The 22,870-nt window shown below is 41.9% G+C and overlaps 2 protein-coding genes across 3 annotated transcripts in view; one reads left to right on the top strand and one right to left on the bottom strand.

Moving 5' to 3' along the window:
- The window catches only part of LOC138670558 (G-protein coupled receptor 183-like), a 49,593-nt gene extending 40,327 nt beyond the window's left edge, over window positions 1–9,266 (bottom strand). The window contains exon 1 of one of the 2 annotated variants that reach the window (XM_069757986.1): window positions 9,163–9,266. The gene's annotated coding sequence lies outside the window, so the exon portion shown is untranslated. Of the gene's footprint in view, window positions 1–9,158 lie in introns of both variants that reach the window. The other variant, XM_069757984.1, reaches the window with a different exon arrangement.
- Window positions 1–22,870, top strand: part of UBAC2 (UBA domain containing 2) — a 285,129-nt gene that overhangs the window by 194,243 nt on the left and 68,016 nt on the right. The window contains exons 6-7 of the mRNA XM_069757987.1: window positions 14,329–14,452; window positions 16,117–16,164. Of these exons, the coding sequence (XP_069614088.1) occupies window positions 14,329–14,452; window positions 16,117–16,164 (172 nt within the window). The remainder of the gene's footprint in view (window positions 1–14,328; window positions 14,453–16,116; window positions 16,165–22,870) is intronic.

Genomic DNA, 22,870 nt, shown 5'->3' with positions numbered 1-22,870 from the left:
TGATTGTGCTATCGATTTGATTCCTGGTAGTAAATTCCCAAAAGGTCGACTGTTTAATTTATCTGTGCCTGAGCACGCCGCTATGCGGAGTTATGTGAAGGAGTCTTTGGAGAAGGGGCATATTCGCCCGTCATCGTCGCCATTGGGAGCAGAGTTCTTTTTTGTAGCCAAGAAGGATGGTTCACTGAGACCTTGTATAGATTACCGCCTTCTAAATAAGATCACGGTTAAATTTCAGTACCCCTTGCCATTGTTATCTGATTTGTTTGCTCGGATTAAGGGGGCTAGTTGGTTCACCAAGATAGATCTTCGTGGTGCGTATAATCTTGTGCGTATTAAGCGAGGCGATGAGTGGAAAACTGCATTTAATACGCCCGAGGGCCATTTTGAGTATCTAGTAATGCCATTCGGTCTTGCCAATGCTCCATCAGTGTTTCAGTCCTTTATGCATGACATCTTCCGAGAGTACCTGGATAAATTCCTGATTGTGTACTTAGATGACATTTTGATCTTCTCGGATGATTGGGAGTCTCATGTGAAGCAGGTCAGAACGGTGTTTCAGGTCCTGTGTGCTAATTCTTTGTTTGTGAAGGGATCAAAGTGTCTCTTTGGTGTTTAGAAGGTTTCATTTTTGGGGTTCATCTTTTCCCCTTCTACTATCGAGATGGATCCTTTTAAGGTCCAAGCCATCCATAATTGGACTCAGCCGACATCTCTGAAAAGTCTGCAAAAGTTCCTGGGCTTTGCTAATTTTTATCGTCGCTTCATCTGCAATTTTTCTAGTATTGCTAAACCATTGACCGATTTGACCAAGAAAGGTGCTGATTTGGTCAATTGGTCTTCTGCTGCGGTGGAAGCTTTTCAAGAGTTGAAGCGTCATTTTTCTTCTGCTCCTGTGTTGTGTCAACCAGATGTTTCGCTTCCGTTCCAGGTCGAGGTTGATGCTTCTTAGATTGGAGCAGGGGCTGTTTTGTCGCAGAGAAATTCTGATTGCTCGGTGATGAAACCATGCGCCTTCTTTTCCAGGAAGTTTTCGGCTGCTGAGCGTAATTATGATGTGGGCAATCGAGAGTTGCTGGCCATGAAGTGGGCATTTGAGGAGTGGCGTCATTGGCTTGAAGGAGCTAAGCATCGCGTGGTGGTCTTGACTGATCATAAGAACTTGACTTATCTCGAGTCCACCAAGCGGTTGAATCCTAGACAAGCTTGTTGGTCGTTGTTTTTTGCCCGTTTTGACTTTGTGATTTCATACCTTCCGGGCTCTAAAAATGTGAAGGCGGATGCTCTGTCTAGGAGTTTTGTGCCCGACTCTCCGGGTGTATCTGAGTCGGCGGGTATCCTCAAAGAGGGAGTAATTGTGTCTGCCATCTCCCCTGATTTGCGGCGGGTGCTGCAAAAATTTCAGGCTAATAAACCTGATCGTTGCCCAGCGGAGAAACTGTTTGTCCCTGATAGGTGGACGAATAAAGTTATCTCTGAGGTCCATTGTTCGGTGTTGGCTGGTCATATTGGAATCTTTGGTACCAGAGAGTTGGTGGCTAGATCCTTTTGGTGGCCATCTCTGTCGCGGGATGTGCGTACTTTTGTGCAGTCCTGTGGGATTTGTGCTCGGGCTAAGCCCTGCTGTTCTCGTGCCAGTGGGTTGCTTTTGCCCTTGCCGGTCCCGAAGAGGCCTTGGACACATATCTCTATGGATTTTATTTCAGATCTTCCCGTCTCTCAAAAGATGTCAGTCATTTGGGTGGTCTGTGATCGCTTCTCTAAGATGATCCATTTGGTACCCTTTGTAAATTGCCTTCCTCCTCTGATTTGGTGCCATTGTTTTTCCAGCATGTGGTTCGTTTGCATGGCATTCCGGAGAATATCGTTTCTGACAGAGGTTCCCAGTTTGTTTCGAGGTTTTGGCGAGCCTTTTGTGGTAGGATGGGCATTGACTTGTCTTTTTCCTCGGCTTTCCATCCTCAGACTGATGGCCAGACCGAACGAACCAATCAGACCTTGGAAACATATCTGAGATGCTTTGTTTCTGCTGATCAGGATGACTGGGTGTCCTTTTTGCCTTTGGCTGAGTTCGCCCTTAATAATCGGGCCAGCTCGGCTACCTTGGTTTCACCGTTTTTCTGCAACTCTGGGTTCCATCCTCTTTTCTCTTCAGGGCAGGTTGAGTCTTCGGACTGTCCTGGTGTGGATACTGTGGTGGACAGGTCGCAGCAGATTTGGACTAATGTGGTGGACAATTTGACTTTGTCCCAGGAGAAGGCTCAACGTTTCGCTAATCGCAGACGCTGTGTGGGTCCCCGACTTCGGGTTGGGGACTTGGTTTGGTTATCTTCTCGTCATATTCCTATGAAGGTTTCCTCTCCTAAGTTTAAACCTCGTTTTATTGGTCCGTATAGGATTTCTGAGGTTCTTAATCCTGTGTCTTTTCGTCTGACCCTTCCAGATTCATTTTCCATACATAACGTATTCCATAGGTCATTGTTGCGGAGATACGTGGCACCTGTGGTTCCATATGTTGATCCTCCTGCCCCGGTTTTGGTGGAGGGGGAGTTGGAGTATATTGTGGAGAAGATTTTGGATTCTCGTGTTTCAAGGCGGAAACTCCAGTATCTGGTTAAGTGGAAGGGTTATGCTCAGGAAGATAATTCCTGGGTCTTTGCCTCTGATGTCCATGCTCCCGATCTTGTTCGTGCCTTTCATATGGCTCATCCTGGTCGTCTTGGGAGCTCTGGTGAGGGTTCGGTGACCCCTCCTCAAGGGGGGGTACTGTTGTGAATTCTGTGGCAGAGTTCCCTCCTGTGGTCACAAGTGGTACTTCGGCTGGTTTTCTCTGTGAGCTTCCGTTGGTGGAGGAAAGTGGTACTGCGGCTTCTGAGTTTCCTTCCTCAGGTGATGTGGTGAAGTCGTTAGGTGCTTCTCTATTTAACTCCACCTAGTGCTTTGATCCTGGCTTCCAGTCAATGTTCTAGTATTGGACCTGTTTCCTCCTGGATCGTTCCTGTGGCCTGCTGCTCTGCATAGCTAAGTTCCTCTTTGCTATTGTTTGCTGTTTTTTTCTGTCCAGCTTGTCAATTTGTTTTTTTCTGCTTGCTGGAAGCTCTGGGACGCAGAGGGTGTACCTCCGTGCCGTTAGTTCGGTACGGAGGGTCTTTTTGCCCCCTTTGCGTGGTTTTTGTAGGGTTTTGTGTTGACCGCAAAGTTACCTTTCCTATCCTCGCTCTGTTCAGGAAGTTGGGCCTCACTTTGCTAAATCTATCTCTACGTTTGTCTTTTCATCTTAACTCACAGTCATTATATGTGGGGGCTGCCTTTTCCTTTGGGGTATTTCTCTGAGGCAAGGTAGGCTTATTTTCTATCTTCAGGCTAGCTAGTTTCTCAGGCCGTGCCGAGTTGCATAGGCAGCATTAGGCGCAATCCACGGCTGCCTTTAGTGTGGTTGGAGAGAATTAGGGATTGCGGTCAACAGAGTTCCCACGTCTCAGAGCTCGTTCTTGTTTTTTGGGTTATTGCCAGGTCACTGTATGTGCGCTGACCTCTATGTCCATTGTGGTACTGAATTACCTTTCATAACAGGTGTCACTTGTTGGGGGTTTCTACTGTTTAGGTACATTAGGGGCTCTGCAAACGCAATGTGACACCTGCAGACCATTCCAGCTAAGTCTGCATTCCAAATGGAACTCCTTCCCTTCCGAGCCCTCCCATGCGCCCAAACAGTGGTTCCCCCCCACTTATGGGGTATCAGCGCACTCAGGACAAATTGGACAACAAATTTTGGGGTCCAATTTTTCCTGTTGCCCTCGGTAAAATACAAAACTGGGGGCTAAAATTTAATTTTTGTGGGAAAAAATTTTTGTTTTATTTTTACGGCTCTGCATTATAAACTTCTGTGAAGCCCTTGGTGGGTCAAAGCGCTCACCACACATCTAGATAAGTTCCTTAGGGGGTCTACTTTCCAAAATGTTGTCACTTGGGGGGGTTTCTACTGTTTAGGTACATTAGGGGCTCTGCAAACGCAATGTGACACCTGCAGACCATTCCATCTAAGTCTGCATTCCAAATGGCGCTCCTTCCCTTCTGAGCCCTCCCATGCGCCCAAACAGTGGTTCCCCCCACATATTGTGTATAATCGCACTCAGGAGAAATTGGGCAACAAATTTTGGGGTCCAATTTCTCCTGTTATCCTCGGGAAAATACAAAACTGGGGGCTAAAAAAATAATTTTTGTGGGAAGAAATTTTTGTTTTATTTTTACAGCTCTGCATTATAAACTTCTGTGAAGCCCTTGGTGGGTCAAAGTGCTCAAAACACATCTAGATAAGTTCTTTAGGGGGTCTACTTTCCAAAATGGTGTCACTTGTGGGGGGTTTCAATGTTTAGGCACATCAGTGGCTCTCCAAACGCAACATGGCGTCCCATCTCAATTCCTGTCAATTTTGCATTGAAAAGTCAAACGGCGCTCCTTCCCTTCCGAGCTCTCCCATGTGCCCAAACAGTGGTTTACCCCCACATATGGGGTATCAGCGTACTCAGGACAAATTGTACAACAACTTTTGTGGTCCAATTTCTTCTCTTACTTTTGGGAAAATAAAAAATTGGGGGCGAACAGATAATTTTTGTGAAAAAATATGATTTTTTATTTTTACGGTTCTGCATTATAAACTTCTGTGAAGCACTTGGTGGGTCAAAGTGCTCACCACACCTCTAGATAAGTTCCTTAGGGGGTCTACTTTCCAAAATGGTGTCACTTGTGGGGGGTTTCAATGTTTAGGCACATCAGGGGCTCTCCAAACGCAACATGGTGTCCCATCTCGATTCCAGTCAATTTTGCATTGAAAAGTCAAATGGCGCTCCTTCGCTTCCGAGCTCTGTCATGCGCCCAAACAGTGGTTTACCCTCACATATGGGGTATCGGTGTACTCAGGACAAATTGTACAACAACTTTTGGGGTCCATTTTGTCCTGTTACCATTGGTAAAATAAAACAAATTGGAGCTGAAGTAAATTTTTTGTGAAAAAAAGTTAAATGTTCATTTTTATTTAAACATTCCAAAAATTCCTGTGAAGCACCAGAAGGGTTAATAAACTTCTTGAATATGGTTTTGACCACCATGAGGGGTGCAGTTTTTAGAATGGTGTCACACTTGGGTATTTTCTATCATATAGACCCCTCAAAATGACTTCAAATGAGATGTGGTCCCTAAAAAACAATGGTGTTGTAAAAATGAGATATTGCTGGTCAACTTTTAACCCTTATAACTCCCTAACAAAAAAAAAATTTTGTTTTCAAAATTGTGCTGATGTAAAGTAGACATGTGGGAAATATTACTTATTAAGTATTTTGTGTGACATATCTCTGTGATTTAATTGCATAAAAATTCAAAGTTGGAAAATTGAAAATTTTCATAATTTTCACCAAATTTCCGTTTTTATCACAAATAAACGCAGGTACTATCAAAGAATTTTTACCACTATCATGAAGTACAATATGTCACGAGAAAACAAGGTCAGAATCACTACGATCCGTTGAAACGTTCCAGAGTTATAACCTCATAAAGGGACAGTGGTCAGAATTGTAAAAATTGGCCCGGTCATTAACGTGCAAACCACTCTTGGGGGTAAAGGGGTTAAAGGACTTTATTCTGGCTGTGTCTTTATTTACCATATAACTATAGGATTAGTAAGGATAGGTGTCTTATAGACGTCTCTCCATTACTAATACGTGGGCTTGATGTCACCGGACAATACAAAGGTGATATCAACCCCACAAATATTACCCCACTTGCCACCACTACCGTGCAAGTGGGAAGAGCCAGGTAAAGTGCCACAATTAGCGCATCTTTGAATGTGCCAGTTGTGGGGCGGCTGCGGGCTGCTATTTTTAGACTACTGAAGGCCAAAATCCATGGGCCTCACCAGCCTGAGAAGATTAGGCCGCAGCTGTCTGCTTTTTCCTTGGCTGGTTAACAAAAATAGGGGGACCACACGCCATTTTTTTTTGAGGGGATCCCACTATTTTTGCTAACCATCCAAGGTAAGCAGACTGCTGCGGCTTGGTATTATCAGGCTGGTAAGGTTCATAGATATTGGATCCTTTCCAGCCTGAAATACCAGTCCGAGTAGTCTGCTTTACTCTGGCTGGTTACCATATATAGGGGGACCGCATGCTATTTTTTAAAAAATTATTTATTTATGAGCTTTCCTCCACTTTCTGTGTCATATATGTCCGGCTGTGTCACAAGATTCACAGTTATGTAAATTAGTACAGATGAGTAGTAAGCTGTGTTACTGCAATTAATACATGTGACTAGGAAGGTAATGCGGTTTTACCTCATCTAATGAAAGTGTATGGGTAATTTATGCAGCGGAGACGGAGCATCTTCACTACATAAATTGACATGCTGCGGACTGGAAAAACATGCCATGTCCGTCTCTGCGGTTGAGTATTGGTGCACACATAGTGGGCATGTGATTTCTTGAAATCCCATCCACTATGCTGTAACAGCTGGATGCTGCAGATGTACGCAGCGTCCAACCCACCGCATTTACTGACCGTGGGAACATATCCCAATATATCTGCAAACAGGAAATCACTTTTTTTTCCTTCCCAGCAGCCAAGTTTTAATTATCTTTATTTCAAGTGACAAAAAAAGCATGCGGAAAAAAACACATCAAACTGCATATAAATTACGCAGGTGTCCTGCCAGTGACCTCAGATGCAGATTTGGTGCAGATTTTACCTGCGTCAAATCCTGAGCAAATACTGAGCCATTCCTGACCGTGGAAACATACCCTATCCTTTATATAGTCATCATTTATTTTTTTTTTTTTTTACTTTTGAAAAATCGCTTAAATCCAACCCTAACCCTATAAGCCGAAACATAACAATAAACCCAACACTAACCCTATAAGCCCAACCCTAACTCTATTAGCCCAATCCTAAACCTAACAGACGAAGCGGGAGGTCCCGGGGGATGGATTAGGTTCTGGGGAGTGGGCTTAAAGACATAATATCTCTCTCCTATGACTTGTATAATCATGAAAGAAGAGAGAGAAATGATTTTAATAGCTGGCACACTTTTTTTTTTTACGTGATCAGTTATTCAACAATCAAGTGTTCAGGGACCGGAAAATCCAGCCCTGATTGTGTTTTTCAGGGTCTCGGCTAACCTTTGTGGTTAAAACCCCAGAGATTTTCAGACTCTGGGGGGGCGCTATACCTTTGTTCTCGATCGCTGTTAAGGAATAAGGAATAAGGCCCCTTAGCTGCCACATTATAAAGGCTTATTGGTCGTTAAGGAGTTAAGTGTGTTCACATGACTGACATTTTTGGTATATCTAGAGAATCTGTCATAAATGCCTAAATGATGAGAGGGTCCCTGAGCCTCTATACTGTAGCTAGAACAGGGCTTCATTGACGACCTGTTTCCACCTGGTGCCAGACTGCCATGACATGCGCTACTCTCTCCATTCACATGGTAGTACACAATATAGTCTAGCAAGTTTTGGTAAAGTCAATGTCCAGATTGTTTAATACACATTCTGCCCTGTTATATTCTTTGATATTCATTTTACCTTTTCAGTGACCAGGAAAACTTTGGGACTGATACAAGTGTGATTTTGACACCAGTCTTGATTAAGAGTCCTCTAGAGCAGAGGTCCCCAACTCCAGTCCTCAAGGCCCACCAACAGGTCATGTTTTCAGGATTTCCTTAGTCTTGCCCAGGTAATAATTGCATCACCTGTGCAATGCAAAGGAAATCCTGAAAACATGACCTGTTGGTGGGCCTTGAGGACTGGAGTTGGGGACCTCTGCTCTAGAGTAAGATGCTCCAAATGCATTAATGCTACAAGTTATACCCTTGCAGCGCTGGAGTCCGGGGTTCAAATCCCACCAAGGACAACATCTGCTAAGAGTTTGTATGTTCTCCCGTGTTTGCGTGGGTTTCTTCCGAGTTCTCCGGTTTCCTCCCACATTCCAAAGACATACTGATAGGGAATTTAGATTGTGAGCCCCAACGGGGACAGCGATGATAATGTGTGCAAAATGTAAAGCGCTACGGAATATGTTAGCGCTATATAAAAATAAAGATTATTATTATTTATTTTACTTTTCAGTAAAGTGCTGTGGAATTTATGGCGCTAATTAAGTCTCACTTTCCCCATTGGGGCTTACAGACTAAATTCCCGATCAGTTTGTCACTGGAGTGTGGAAGGAGGGAGAGGGGTTGGAGTAACAAGAAAAAACCCAGGCAAACACGGGGAAAATATACAAACTCCTTGTAGATGTTGTCCTTTGTGGGATTTGAACATACTGAGCCATGCTGCCTAATACATTAGTGTCATAATTTACATCGCTTTTCCACAGTAAATTCCAATGAATTTATTGATGCATTTGACCATCCCAGCTTCACACTAAGCTCCATTTACTTACCAAAAAGTGGACAGTTCTGACACCAAAAGTGGCAAGAAATGGGGGAATTGATCAAAAATGTAGCAACATTTTAAACCGTTTCACAACAGATTTCTGGCTCAAACTGTTTGCTAAATTTAGACTCTTGACATGTTTTTTTTCCTTAATGCATGATGCACATTTATTAACATCGCCTATTTCTTGAAGGCTTCAGTGGTTAAGTGTGGAAATTCCCTGAAAACCATCTACACCCAGTGCTGAGACAGAAACCGCTCTGAAGGTTTCTACAACATCTTGGTAAAAGAAGAAGAAAGCACATGTTCTCGTTTCTGCAATAGATTTGTGCTTCCCACCTAGTCAGTGTAAATCTATTATGGTACGCCCCATTGGGCGGCATTATGCTGTACATACCTTTTTCCTCAATAATTCATTATTCTGCAACCACAAGATTGTGTTCTCCAAAACTCATATCTCAGGGAATTGCTCATATGAAAGTTCCTTTAAAATTACTTATGAGAATCACACTAGAAGAAAAAGTCTCGGTCATAAGGCTACAGGACTGCAGTGAAAATGACATGACTTATGGTGGTTACTGTCCACCAGTATAAATAATGTGGCCCTACACTATCATGGCAAATACTAATGTTTTCTAATCTTACATTTAGAATAGATGATACGGTGTGTAGTAAGAGCCGAGCCGTCGTGTGATCTAAATAATGATTTCTTGCCAGTCTACAGTGAGATACTTACAGACCTGATGCTGCTCTCGTCTGCTTTCCTCTACGTGGTGGTGTGAAATGTTCCCTCCCTTTGATTTCAAGTTTCCCCGAGTCTTCAGCAGTGTCATAATCAGCATTTTTCTGCTTGTGGTTAGAACTCACTTGTTGCGTCTACATCTTGATTGTGGGAAGTGAAAGCTGAAAAGTTTTTTGTTTTTTTTTTAAATAAAGGCTATAATAAAATTGTCACAACATAATAAATAATGGATTAGAGCAGAGGGCATGGTCAGAGAAGTAGCCATAATTGGAAAGTCTGGTATTCTGCTGGCATTACATGTCAGTTTTTGGGGGATTTTTTTTGATGCATGAAAAGTACAGTAATCTTTCTTTCAGTTTGCTGGATCCATAGTGTCAGTTTTTGCAATCCTTGTTGCCTCCTTTTTTCTGGTATGAAGAAATAAAATCTTATAGGAATTGTCTACTACTCGGGCAACCCGTTCCCAATCAACATAGTTCCCCCATGTAAATTAATAACAGCACCATTCCAGCGACATCCATGATAAATGTCACCCGACCTCTGCAGCCAATCAGCTTCTACTTCCAACTCACTTCCTTCTGAGATTACTGTCATCCAGAGGAAGTCAGAGACCATAAGGTCACCTTCATTACTTCCCAATGTCAATTTCGAGTAATGAACAATCCCATTAACTTCTCCTGCCCATTATATATGGAAAACAATGATGATATCAGTGTGCTTCTTTCTCCACATGGTCATTGATTTGCATTGTTGAGTTTTATCCACAACATGATTCAAAGTAGGACAAGGTTTTTTTTCTTTCTTTTTCTTGTCTTCGGTCTTAAAAAAAAAAAAAAAGGACCTGTAATTCACTGTAATCACTCAAAAATAATGGATTCATACCAAAATAACTGTCATATGAAAGAGCCCTTAGGCTGCTGAGCCAAAAAGCTCCTAACACTAAGAAGTTCCCTAAACATACTATAACTTCCATACTTTACTCTCTGTTACAGTTTGTTTACCATTTTCACTTTTTTCATACACATATTCAGTATATGTTTTTTTTTTATTAAGCTCAGCGATGGGTTGTGAGCACCAGACATTTCCCCATATCTACAAAATGAGTTTCCTTTTTATTCTTCTTCATTCAGGAAGAATTGGCTAATTTAAAGGTTTTTTCTCTGTTCTGACACTACTCATGATATAAATTTTAAACTGTGTACTATAGATATGAGGAGATTTATTTTTACGCCTGAAATGTATTGCAGTATATATGGCTATATTAGTAGCATTCCAAAGAAATTAGTAATTCTTGCTTGCACCCTTGCACAAACATACTGTTTTGGGCAACGTGGAAAGATAAACAATACTCTTGAGGAAAGTAAATATGGATGCTCAAGACAGATTTCACCCCGTGCAGATCAAGAAATTGTAGATTCACTTGGCACTCCAAATGTGAAACAAATTTGTATTTGGCAGTCTTAGTAACAAGTCAGTGACGTTTCAGCCCCAAGACATGGGCCTTCATCAAAGACAGATAGCTGTCAAAATATAAAACTACCGTATATAGGAAAAACACACAAGTGCTAACTCCTAGATGTTACCCTCAGCAGCTGGAATCAAGACAGGTGCCAATACTGTCATATAATGTGAACAATGATGATAGTGAAGCTGAAACCATAGTAACATAGTTAGTAAGGCCGAAAAAAGACATTTGTCCATCCAGTTCAGCCTATATTCCATCATAATAAATCCCCAGATCTACGTCCTTCTACAGAACCTAATAATTGTATGATACAATATTGTTCTGCTCCAGGAAGACATCCAGGCCTCTTTTGAACCCCTTGACTGAGTTTGTCATCACCACCTCCTCAGGCAAGCAATTCCAGATTCTCACTGCCTTAACAGTAAAGAATCCTCTTCTATGTTGGTGGAAAAATCTTCTCTCCTCCAGACGCAAAGAATGCCCCCTTGTGCCCGTCACCTTCCTTGGTATAAACAGATCCTCAGCGAGATATTTGTATTGTCCCCTTATATACTTATACATGGTTATTAGATCGCCCCTCAGTCGTCTTTTTTCTAGACTAAATAATCCTTAAACCGCGCTTGAGGGTATGACAACCATGAAGGGATATGTGTCAAACAGCAAGGGAAAAGGGGTGCACCCACTATGGACCTGTGGGGGGTGTACTGAGTAGGACCCCTACTGACTACAGGTCCGTAAAATAGTCGTGCGTTGAGGCTTCCACTGTATATGCCTAGTGGATCCTGTATCTCACACAGGTATTATAGACCCACAGAATGTTAACCCAAATGCATGCCAACTGGGATGCCCTGCACACTGCGGGATGTGAGTGTGGGGCGTATATACACACACATACACGGCGTGTTAACCACTTTACACCGGTAGCCCTGGCTGGGGACTCACCAGGATCTGAAGGCGTTGTGGATGTGATGCTGTCTGATGCGTTGCTGCCTATAAGGTCCCCGTGGTGGCGGTCCGGGTGTTCGGATGGTGGAAAGGTGGACTGATGGCAGCTGCGGCACAGCAGGAATGCGAGGAAGCTGCGTAGAGCCAGGGAGAGCCCCAGCTGGTGATGTCCCTGGAAACGAGAGAGAATGGCTGGCGGGAAAGCCTAACGTGTGACGTTACAGGAGCGACGGAGCGGTGCTGGGACCAAGCAAGTATCCGACACGTTTTGAAGGAGCGGCGTCCTTCTTCATCAGGGTGTGTATATATATGCGCCCCACACTCACCCCGCAGTGTCGCATGACTATCCACCCGTACTCAATAGGGGGTCTTACACAGTAAACCCCCCACAGGTCTCTAGTGGGTGCCCCCTTTTTCCCTTGCTCTTTGACACATATCCCTTCACGGTTGTCATACCCTCAAGCGCGGTTTCAGCTTCCCTATCAAAATATAAAACTACGATTATTCAGGTGATAGCGCTATGTAATGGCAAATTAAGTTACTTAATGCTGGGTGTAGCTTTTTTCTGACAAAGAAAAATAGTCAAAATATATTTAAAAAAACAGTGCTTTCAGAACTCAAATAATGCAAAGACAACAAGTTCATAATCATTTAGAAACAACAATACTAATGTTTTAACTCAGGACGGGTTCAGAAATCAATATTTTGTGGAATAACCATGATTTTTAATAACAGCTTTCATGCGTCTTGGCATGCTTTCCACCAGTCTTTCACACTGCTCCTGGTGCAACAATGTAAGCAGTTCTTCTTTGTCTGATGTCTTGTGACCATCCATCATCCTCTTGATTACATTCCAGAAGTTTTCAATGGGGTTCAGGTCTGGAGATTGGGCTGCCCATTACAGTGTTTTGATGTGGTGGTCTCTTAATTTTTGCCAGAGCTGTATAAACACATGTTCACATTCACCATTAAAGAGACAAAACCTACAAGATGCAAAATGATTTTCAACCCTGCTGTAACTAAATAAGTAAAAAGCAAATGTGCATTTCAATAACATAGAGTTTTTAGTGACACTGTTTTTTTATAAAAAAAAAAGCATAAAAGCCATCCCACCGGCAGCTAGTTGACCCTATTTGGGATGGTCCTACACTGTCTAATATTAAAACCTTACCATGTGCCAAAATTGACACATGGTAAGGTTGAATAACCTGTGTGAATATGGGCAGACAAGGACTGGGTCGCGAACTCTGGACACCTCAGGCTTGGGACGCTTTTTAAATGTAATGTCTTGCTCATGTAGGCTGAGCCATGCCCTCACTTGCACAAAATGCAAAAATCTAAGACTATAGATGAAATGGGATATTTATTTAAACATGGACATCTGGAGTACCAGCTCACTAATGCAGAATATCATGAGTTGACATCTCTGCACCAGGCCTCTTGATGAGCTTAATGGTGAAACACATCAAGTCAGTTAACTGAAGAAATTTTTCTGATAAGTACCTTGCCCTTTCCATGCATAATATATCAAATATATAATGGTATGTACTAGGGGACACATCTGGTCCTATATGCATGTTGGCACCATCTTTAAAGCACATTGGGATACTTCAGGTCTATCTAGGTCCTAGATCAGGGGTGTCAAACTGCATTCCTCGAGGGCTGCAAACAGGTCATGTTTTCAGGATTTCCTTAGCATTGCACAAGGTGCTGGAATCATTCTCTGCAGGTGATTAAATTATCACCTGTGCAATGCAAGGAAATCCTGAAAACATGACCTGTTTGCAGCCCTTGAGGAATGCAGTTTGACACCCCTGATCTAGGTATTGAGTTGTTTATTTTAGGGTGTAATAGAGCATCTGATGTACAGCCACCGGTGAGCGGGGGCGCCAATGTCGTATCTTAGGATGCCAACCTCCGTGGCTAGGCAATATTGTCTTGAGGTACTGAGTAGGGTGAGGTAGCTTATCTAACAATTTTTCAATATTATCATTTCATCTTAATATCGACTTTGAGCTTGTTAATTTGTTTTATGTCAGTGTGTGTACATTAGTGTCGGTCCGGTTTTTAAGTATATTCAATAAAAGTTTTTTTTATTGTTGGGGATCTTCACGTATTAGCCATATAGCCGGTGACAACAGAAGACAAAACCTAGTTTGCTCGCAATTATACATTGTTATTGGGGTATTTTGTAACACCTTAATTTAAAATCACCCAGTGGCGAAGTCTTTGGAATGATACATGGGATCCTCACAGTGTGATGAAGCTAGGAGCTGGTGTTACAGAGCTGCTTTGGTGCAGGCCTGAGATCCACACCTTCCTTAGTACTGGCTCGGGTATTCCTGGAGTGTCCATCACTGAAGTTCAGAATGGACACACACATTACTGTTAGCCAAACCCACAGATTTTGGTCATCTATGTGAGGTCAGTGCCGCACTAGATACAGGGTAACATTTTTACTACCATATCTACTACTATATGCACTATGGCTTTTATGAAGGTGGAATACAAATTTATGCTGGATCTATTCTGGTTTTCTTGAAGTGAAAAAAACTATATTGTTACAAGAAGATTATATTTTTGTTTATTGATCCCATTACTTTTGTATTCTCTGTTCTATGTCACAAGGTTGTGTGCCCGTATTCCTCTATAACAGACGCACGTCGAGGTGATTTTACGATATGTCTGAATAGTGTTTCAGCAGTGTAAGGTATATTTCCAGTGCTGATTTGTTTCTGTTATTTTTCTCTACAGTTTGTCTCCAGTCTTCGCACTGTTTGTGCCATTTTATTGTTCCATGCCACGGGTGCCATTGGCTCACATATTTGGTTGGTTTCCAATCACCAATAAAACTTTGGTGTACATAGTGGGACTACAGGTAGGTAACATTTCATCTGCCATACCGCTGACATTAATTAAAATGCTGAGTCTTTGTTTAATTTATATTTTGCATTGAAAAAAAAGTATGTCGTCAGGGACCCAGTATTTCCGAAATCTCCATGCAGGCAGTGAACTCCCTGTAGTACTTTTGGGACTAGGGTACAAGTGCTAAGCATACGGTAATAGATACTGAAGCTGATAACTTAATTTCCTTCAGACCCTGCCACTTTATATCTTCAAGTGCAAGTAACCTAAAAATGAGACCTTTCTATCTTCTATCATTCTGATGCTCACTTCTGCAGCCATGTAATCCTAGAACAGGATCAGCACAACTCAATGTAATAAGAATTCAATCATTTTTAATTCTCCATAAATACAAGTATTTATTCAGGAAAACTGACAGGTCATATAATATGGGATATGTCCGTCTTGTGTATGGAATTGGACACTTTTTCTCTATATTGCTCAGGATTGGTAATCTACAATATTTTGCTATGTCAATCTTTATCTTGTTTTGCACAACGGTATATTTTATGCCTTTTAAGGGAAAATAGTCAGAAAGACCTGCTATTAACCTATAATGGTTATGATTACACAACATACAGAGATGTAGCATTTCTTCAATTAGCACACAAAAAGCAATCACGATGCAAAAAGTTAACACGTCACCTCTTAGTGATGTTAACTTTTGTAAGCAAAAGGTAGTAGAGGATAGGGCAGTGTAAAGCATTATGAATATAGCGCCATCCATTTCACCAAAATTCAGTTTTTATTGATATGCAAATTATGTTCATGATTGCTCTAGTGGTTTTATCAGTGCACTTACAATCTATCTCTTTGCTTGTCCCTGTTGGCATTTCTCCTGACTTGATTAACAGAGGAGACAGAGACTTTGCTGCATAATGTAATCAGGGGAGAAAAGTGAAACGGAGCCGTGCCAGGAGAGAAGTGAAACGGAGCCGTGCCAGGGGAGAAGTGAAACGGAGCCGTGCCAGGGGAGAAGTGAAACGGAGCCGTGCCAGGGGAGAAGTGAAACGGAGCCGTGCCAGGGGAGAAGTGAAACGGAGCCGTGCCAGGGGGAGAAGTGAAACGGAGCCGTGCCAGGGGGAGAAGTGAAACGGAGCCGTGCCAGGGGGAGAAGTGAAACGGAGCCGTGCCAGGGGGAGAAGTGAAACGGAGCCGTGCCAGGGGGAGAAGTGAAGCGGAGCCGTGCCAGGGGGAGAAGTGAAACGGAGCCGTGCCTGGGGGAGAAGTGAAACGGAGCCGTGCCAGGGGGAGAAGTGAAACGGAGCCGTGCCAGGGGGAGAAGTGAAACGGAGCCGTGCCAGGGGAGAAGTGAAGTGGAGCCATGGACTGCAAGTGCACTCAATAATTTCCATATCAATAAACGCTAAACTTCTATACATTGGCGGCAGAGCAGAATTAGGTATCCTTGCTAATGTTTTATACTGCACTTTCCTGCACTACTTTTCCTGGCACACGGGGAATGTTACTGATCAGTTCCCTATAAATCAGCAAAAGTCATTAAACTTGTATAGCGAGGTGTGTAGTTACACTTTTCTGCATCTGAATATTTTGCTGCATGGTGATATCTTTGTCATTTTAAGAAAATGAGTTCAGTGATTGAGTTACTATCCTGACACTTTTATTTACCCTTTTTAGCTTTTGACATCAAGTCCCTATATGCTGGTGGTTGCTATAAGTGGTGTGGTAAGTCCCCATTTGTAATAATACTTATAGTGTCTACTCATCTGTCTCTAATATTTGCATACGTATGTTAACTTCTACTGTAAGATCACAGTAACTCTTTTTTTTTTTTACAGTATTTCATAATTGATACATATAGTTTTAAGTCTGTGATGTATGTCATACATGCTACTCCTTTACAATCCTTAACCATTTACACATACCCCAGAAGTTTAAGTTAATTCTAGGCATGTTTAATTCACTTCTCATTATAGAAACACCTTTCCAAGTGTATTTTAACCCCTTCATGACTGGATCTTTTTTCGGCTTTGCGTTTTCGTTTTTTGCTCCCTTCCTTCCCAGAGCCATAACATTTTTATTTTTCCGTCAATATGGCCATGTGGGGGCTTATTTTTGCGGGATGAGTTATACTTTTGAATGACACCATTGGTTTTACCATGTCATGTACTAGAAAACGGGAAACAAATTCCAAGTGCGGTGAAATTACAAAAAAATGCAACCCCACACTTGTTTTTTGTTTGGCTTTTTTGCTAGGTTCACTAAATGCTAAAACTGACCTGCCATTGTGATTTTCCAGGTAATTACGAGTTTATAGACACCAAACATGTCTAGGTTCTTTTTTTTATCTAAGGCCCCTTTCACGCATCAGTTTTTTGCCATCAGTCACAATCCGTCGAATTTTGAAAAAACAGATCCATCGCAGATTGTGAAAAACTGATGCAACGGATAAGTTTTTTCGCCGGATCCAACTAGCTGATTCAGCTAATTGGATCCTAAAAAAATTGGAGCATGCTCAGTTAAAAAAACCGGAATCCAACGCTGGATTCTGTCATTTGATGGATTCGGCGCCATAGGCTTCCATTCTAGCAAACGACAAAGAGCGACGTTTTTTCAATGGACACAAAAAACATTTCTATGTTTGTTGTCTCCAGCCGCCGGACAAACAATTTTCGACGGATCCGGCGAACAACGGATGAAACGTGAGGCCATCCGTCGCTAATGCAAGTCAATGAGAAAAAAAACGGATTCGGCAGCATCAGTCGCCTGATCCGTTTTTTTCAAAATTCGACAGGTTACAACTGATGGCAAAAAAAACTGATGTGTGAAAAGGGCCTTAGTGGTGAAAAAAAATTCCAAACTTTGCTAAAAAATAAAAGAAAGCTCAATTTTCCGATATCCATAGCGTCTCCATTTTTCGTAATCTCATGTTGGGTTAGGGCTTATTTTTTGCGTGCCGAGCTGACATTTTTAATGATACCATTCTGGTGCAGATACAATCTTTTGATCGCCCATTATTGTATTTTAATACAATGTCACAGCGACCAAAAAAACGTAATTCTGGCATTTCGACTTTTTTTCTCGCTGCGCCGTTTAGCAATCAGGTTAGTCCTTTTTTTATTGATAGATCTGGCGATTCTGAGCGCAGCGATACCAAATATGTATATGTTTGATTTTATTTTTAATGTTTTATTTTGAGCGAAAGGGGGGTGGTTTGAACTTTTATATACAGTTAGGGCCAGAAATATTTGGACAGTGACACAAGTTTTGTTATTTTAGCTGTTTACAAAAACATGTTCAGAAATACAATTATATATATTATATGGGCTGAAAGTGCACACTCCCAGCTGCAATATGATAGTTTCCACATCCAAATCGGAGAAAGGGTTTAGGAATCATAGCTCTGTAATGCATAGCGTCCTCTTTTTCAAGGGACCAAAAGTAATTGGACAATGGACTCTAAGGGCTGCAATTAACTCTGAAGGCGTCTCCCTCGTTAACCTGTAATCAATGAAGTAGTTAAAAGGTCAGGGGTGGATTCCAGGTGTGTGGTTTTGCATTTGGAAGCTGTTGCTGTGAGCAGACAACATGCGGTCAAAGGAACTCTCAATTGAGGTGAAGCAGAACATCCTGAGGCTGAAAAAAAAGAAAAAATCCATCAGAGAGATAGCAGACATGCTTGGAGTAGCAAAATCAACAGTTGGGTACATTCTGAGAAAAAAGGAATTGACTGGTGAGCTTGGGAACTCAAAAAGGCCTGGGCGTCCACGGATGACAACAGTGGTGGATGATCGCCGCATACTTAATTTGGTGAAGAAGAACCCGTTCACAACATCAACTGAAGTCCAGAACACTCTCAGTGAAGTAGGTGTATCTGTCTCTAAGTCAACAGTAAAGAGAAGACTCCATGACAGTAAATACAAAGGGTTCACATCTAGATGCAAACCATTCATCAATACCAAAAATAGACAGGCCAGAGTTAAATTTGCAGAAAAACACCTCAAGAAGCCAGCTCAGTTCTGGAAAAGTATTCTATGGACAGATGAGACAAAGATCAACCTGTACCAGAATGATGGGAAGAAAAAAGTTTGGAGAAGAAAGGGAACGGCACATGATCCAAGGCACGCCACATCCTCTGTAAAACATGGTGGAGGCAACGTGATGGCATGGGCATGCATGGCTTTCAATGGCACTGGGTCACTTGTGTTTATTGATGACATAAGAGCAGACAAGAGTAGCCGGATGAATTCTGAAGTGTACCGGGATATACTTTCAGCCCAGATTCAGCCAAATGCTGCAAAGTTGATTGGACGGCGCTTCATAGTACAGATGGACAATGACCCCAAGCATACAGCCAAAGCTACCCAGGAGTTCATGAGTGCCAAAAAGTGGAACATTCTGCAATGGCCAAGTCAATCTCCAGATCTAAACCCAATTGAGCATGCATTTCACTTGCTCAAATCCAGACTTAAGACGGAAAGACCCACAAACAAGCAAGACCTGAAGGCTGCGGCTGTAAAGGCCTGGCAAAGCATTAAGAAGGAGGAAACCCAGCGTTTGGTGATGTCCATGGGTTCCAGACTTAAGGCAGTGATTGCCTCCAAAGGATTTGCAACAAAATATTGAAAATAAAAATATTTTGTTTGGGTTATGTTTATTTGTCCAATTACTTTTGACCTCCTAAAATGTGGAGTGTTTGTAAAGAAATGTGTACAATTCCTACATTTTCTATCAGATATTTTTGTTCAACCCTTCAAATTAAACGTTACAATCTGCACTTGAATTCTGTTGTAGAGGTTTCATTTCAAATCCAATGTGGTGGCATGCAGAGCCCATCTCGCGAAAATTGTGTCACTGTCCAAATATTTCTGGCCCTAACTGTATATATATATATATATATTTTTTTTTTTTTAAATATTTTTAAAACCTTTTTTTTTACTTTTGCCATGCTTCGATAGTCTGCATGGGAGACTAGAAGCTGCCACAACTCGATCTGCTCTGCTACATAAAGGCGATGGTCAGATCGCCTCTGTATAGTAGAATTGCTGACTTGCTGTGAGCGCCGACCACTGAGTGGCGCTCACAGCAATCCAGCAGTGACAACCATAGAGGTCTCCAGGAGACCTTGGGTTGTCATGCCGACACACCGGTGACCCGCAATCACGTGACGCAGGTCACTGGTGTGCGTATTTCTGGTGTGATTGCCGGAAGCGCCATTTAAATGCCGCTGTCAGCGTTTGACATTGGCATTTAACTAGTTAATAGCCGCGGGTGGATCGTAATTCCTCCCACAGCTATTTCAGGCTCATGTCAGCTGTTCAAAACAGCTGACATGTCCCAGGAAAGATGTGGGTTCACCGCCAGAACCCGCATCAAAGGGAGAGTGTCCGACATTGGCATACTATTACGCCCAATGTCGGAAAGGGGTTAAGTCCTAATTGAAAAGGATTCTTCACTCGGAGGGCAGTAGAGCTGATCTAACAGACTGGATAAGTCCTACTTATCTAAGCTTTCCAAATAACCCACATGAGAGGGCAAGTCCGTTGTACAGAGAGAGTTGAGCTGGTCCCTATTTCTTTTCATCATGTCAGGACGAAGTACCGACAACAGTTTTCTTCATCTATATAACGACTTGTGCACAAAACGCATAGCCCTCGAACAATGGTGTTCAATAGGGCAGTGTAGATGGACAATTTTTTTTTCTTATCTGAATCTGTGTGTCTGTGTGTGGAAAAAAAATTAACATGATGCACTAGTTTCTTCTTTAAATCAAATGAGACTCTGCCATTCAAGTCAAATGCAACCAATTTTTATGGATACATTGCAATTTTGTAACAAAGGAAACTGTACATGGTCTTGTAAATGGTTGATAGCTGCTGCTGCAAAAATACATCTTGCACACGGATAAAAACTTTGACAATTTTATTTTAAATGCTTTTGTTAACTTACACTAAGGGCTGTGTGTCCTTTTACCTTTTTATCCCAGATGCCAGAACTGTAGGAAAATAGACACGGACTGCACATACAAAAATCATACTTTGATTTGATCTAATGCCACCAGACAAAAATATACAAAACTGAGAATGAGGTTCTTAGTGTAACATTGTGATCAGACTGTATGAAGCCCACTACCACGTCATGGTGAACCTCTCATTGGATCCCTAGCCTGAAAGGTATGCCTCTGTGCACCGGCAGGGCAGGCAACCTGGTACGTAACTGCACCGATTCTGTGAGGCTGAGTCCCCATGACTCCGGGTCACACCGCCTCACATGCACAATGAATGAAGAAATAATCCAGCTTCACAAACCGATTCTTCTTTTTTTAGATGAAATCCGTACACAGGACATAGACCACCTGTCACCATGACTTATTATAATTGATGTAAGGCTCGCATCTACGCATTTCAGGTCAACACTCATCCTTAATCATGATCACAGGCACAAAACTACAAAATCACAGCAACAATGGCTGCCATACCGCACCAACACCAAGTGAAAGAAGCTAGAAAACTCACCTTCCACATGCTACTTATCTGTAGAAGAAACAGATGGGCCCTTGAAATCCTTTCGTTTCTGTGTTGGCTCTGGCTTGTGTTGTGCTTGAGGTGTTACACAGTTAGCTAGAAGAGCTGTTTTATGAACTAGAAGTATATATATATATTTTTTTTTTTACTGTGGCATTACTTTTTCAAAGCTCACAGAGTGAAGAGAAAATGAAATCTATAAAGTCGGTGATGTATTTCCATCTGTTACTGCAGTTAATTTTTGTATTTTTACAAAACTATACTTTTTACATATAAATTTATTTAAAGAGGCTTCACTTCATTGACTGATATGCTATTTTTGTGCCTTACATATTTTTACTTTGTGGCTCTTTTCTTCTTATTCTTTTCATTATTGATGGATACTTAACAGGATGAAACAACAATATCATCAATCATTATTACATTTTTGTGTCCTGTTACACCGTTTTCCTTAATATTTGGGCTCGTTTACACGAGTGCTGTCCATAGTTTTGACAGATAGCACTCATACTCATGTTATTTTATGGGGTTGTGCATATGTCCCGATTCTTTTCATTGACTGACTGCATTGAGAAGATGGAGTAACATTTTTTTCCAGCATACCAAGAGGTAGTCCTTCTTATCCTCTGTAGGGACAGTAAAACACACAAGTAGTTAAATATCCCCTCCTGCCCTCACATACCAGTGTTTTTCCCTGTCTCTTGGAGGACAGATGCGTGAGAGGTGCGCAAATGCACAAAGCTTACATTCAGGACTGGCTTAGAAGGATCGGGGAAATACTTTCCTTCCTCCTGACCAGTGGTCTGTGGCTCCTTCCTGAATAGTCGAGCATGACGAGGCTCCTGGTTTCAGCTGCTTCCCTCTATGGAGAGCTCTCGGCTTCCTGGATCTGCCTTCCAGAACTAGCAGTCCTCAGCTTCTGGTGACGTGTCAGTGACATGCATTCTAGGATGGAACTTCCAGTTTCTCGGGGAGGCAGCGCAGAGATCTACTTTAAAAGTTTGGGCACCTCTGGTCAAAATTACGGTTATTGTAAACAGTTAGGCAAGTGGAAGATGAATTGATCTCTGAAAGGCCTAAAGTTACAGATGACAAATTTCCTTTGTATTTTAGGCAAAGAAAACTATTTTCATATTTTACATTTGAAAAATTGCAAAAAGAAAAATGAGCTGATGCAGAAGTTTGGGCATTCTGCATGGTTAGTACCTAGGAGCACTCCCCTTTTAAAGTACCACAACTTATAAACACTTTTTGTAGCCATCCAAGAGTCTTTAAATTCTTGTTTGAGGGATTTTCATCCATTTTTCCTTTGAAAATTCTTCTAGTTCTGTGAGATTCCTGGGTCATCTTGCATGCACTGCTATTTCGAGGTCTGTCCACAGATTATCAGTGATGTTCATATCAGGGGACTGTGAGGCCTACTGTAAAACCTTCAGCTTGCGCCTTGTGAGGTAGTCTATTGTGGATTTCGACGTGTGTTTAGGAACATTATCCATTTGTAGAAGCCATCTTCTTTTCAACTTAAGCTTTTTTATATATGGTGTTATGTTTGCATCAAGAATTTGTTGAAATCTCATTAAATCTTTTCTTCCGTTTACCCGTCAAATGTTCCCTGTGCCATTGGCTGCAACACAACCCCAAAGCATAATTGATCCTCCCCCTTGCTTAATGGTTGTTGAGATGTTCTTTTCCAGAAATTCTCCACATATACCTTCTATTTTTAACCTCATTGGGAATTTTTCCAAAATCGATCAGGCTTCTCTAGATGTTCTTTTGCTTAGTTCTGATGCTAATTTTTTGGGTGAGGAGGCAGGAGAGGTTTTCTTCTGATGATTCTTCCATGAAGGCCATATTTGTGCGGGTATTTCTGAAAAGTAGAACTATGTACTACAACACCAGAGTCTGCT

This window comes from Ranitomeya imitator, chromosome 3, assembly GCF_032444005.1.
Source record: "Ranitomeya imitator isolate aRanImi1 chromosome 3, aRanImi1.pri, whole genome shotgun sequence".
In the NCBI taxonomy this organism is placed as follows: Eukaryota; Metazoa; Chordata; class Amphibia; order Anura; family Dendrobatidae; genus Ranitomeya; species Ranitomeya imitator.
This window is presented reverse-complemented; position numbering and strand designations above follow the sequence as displayed.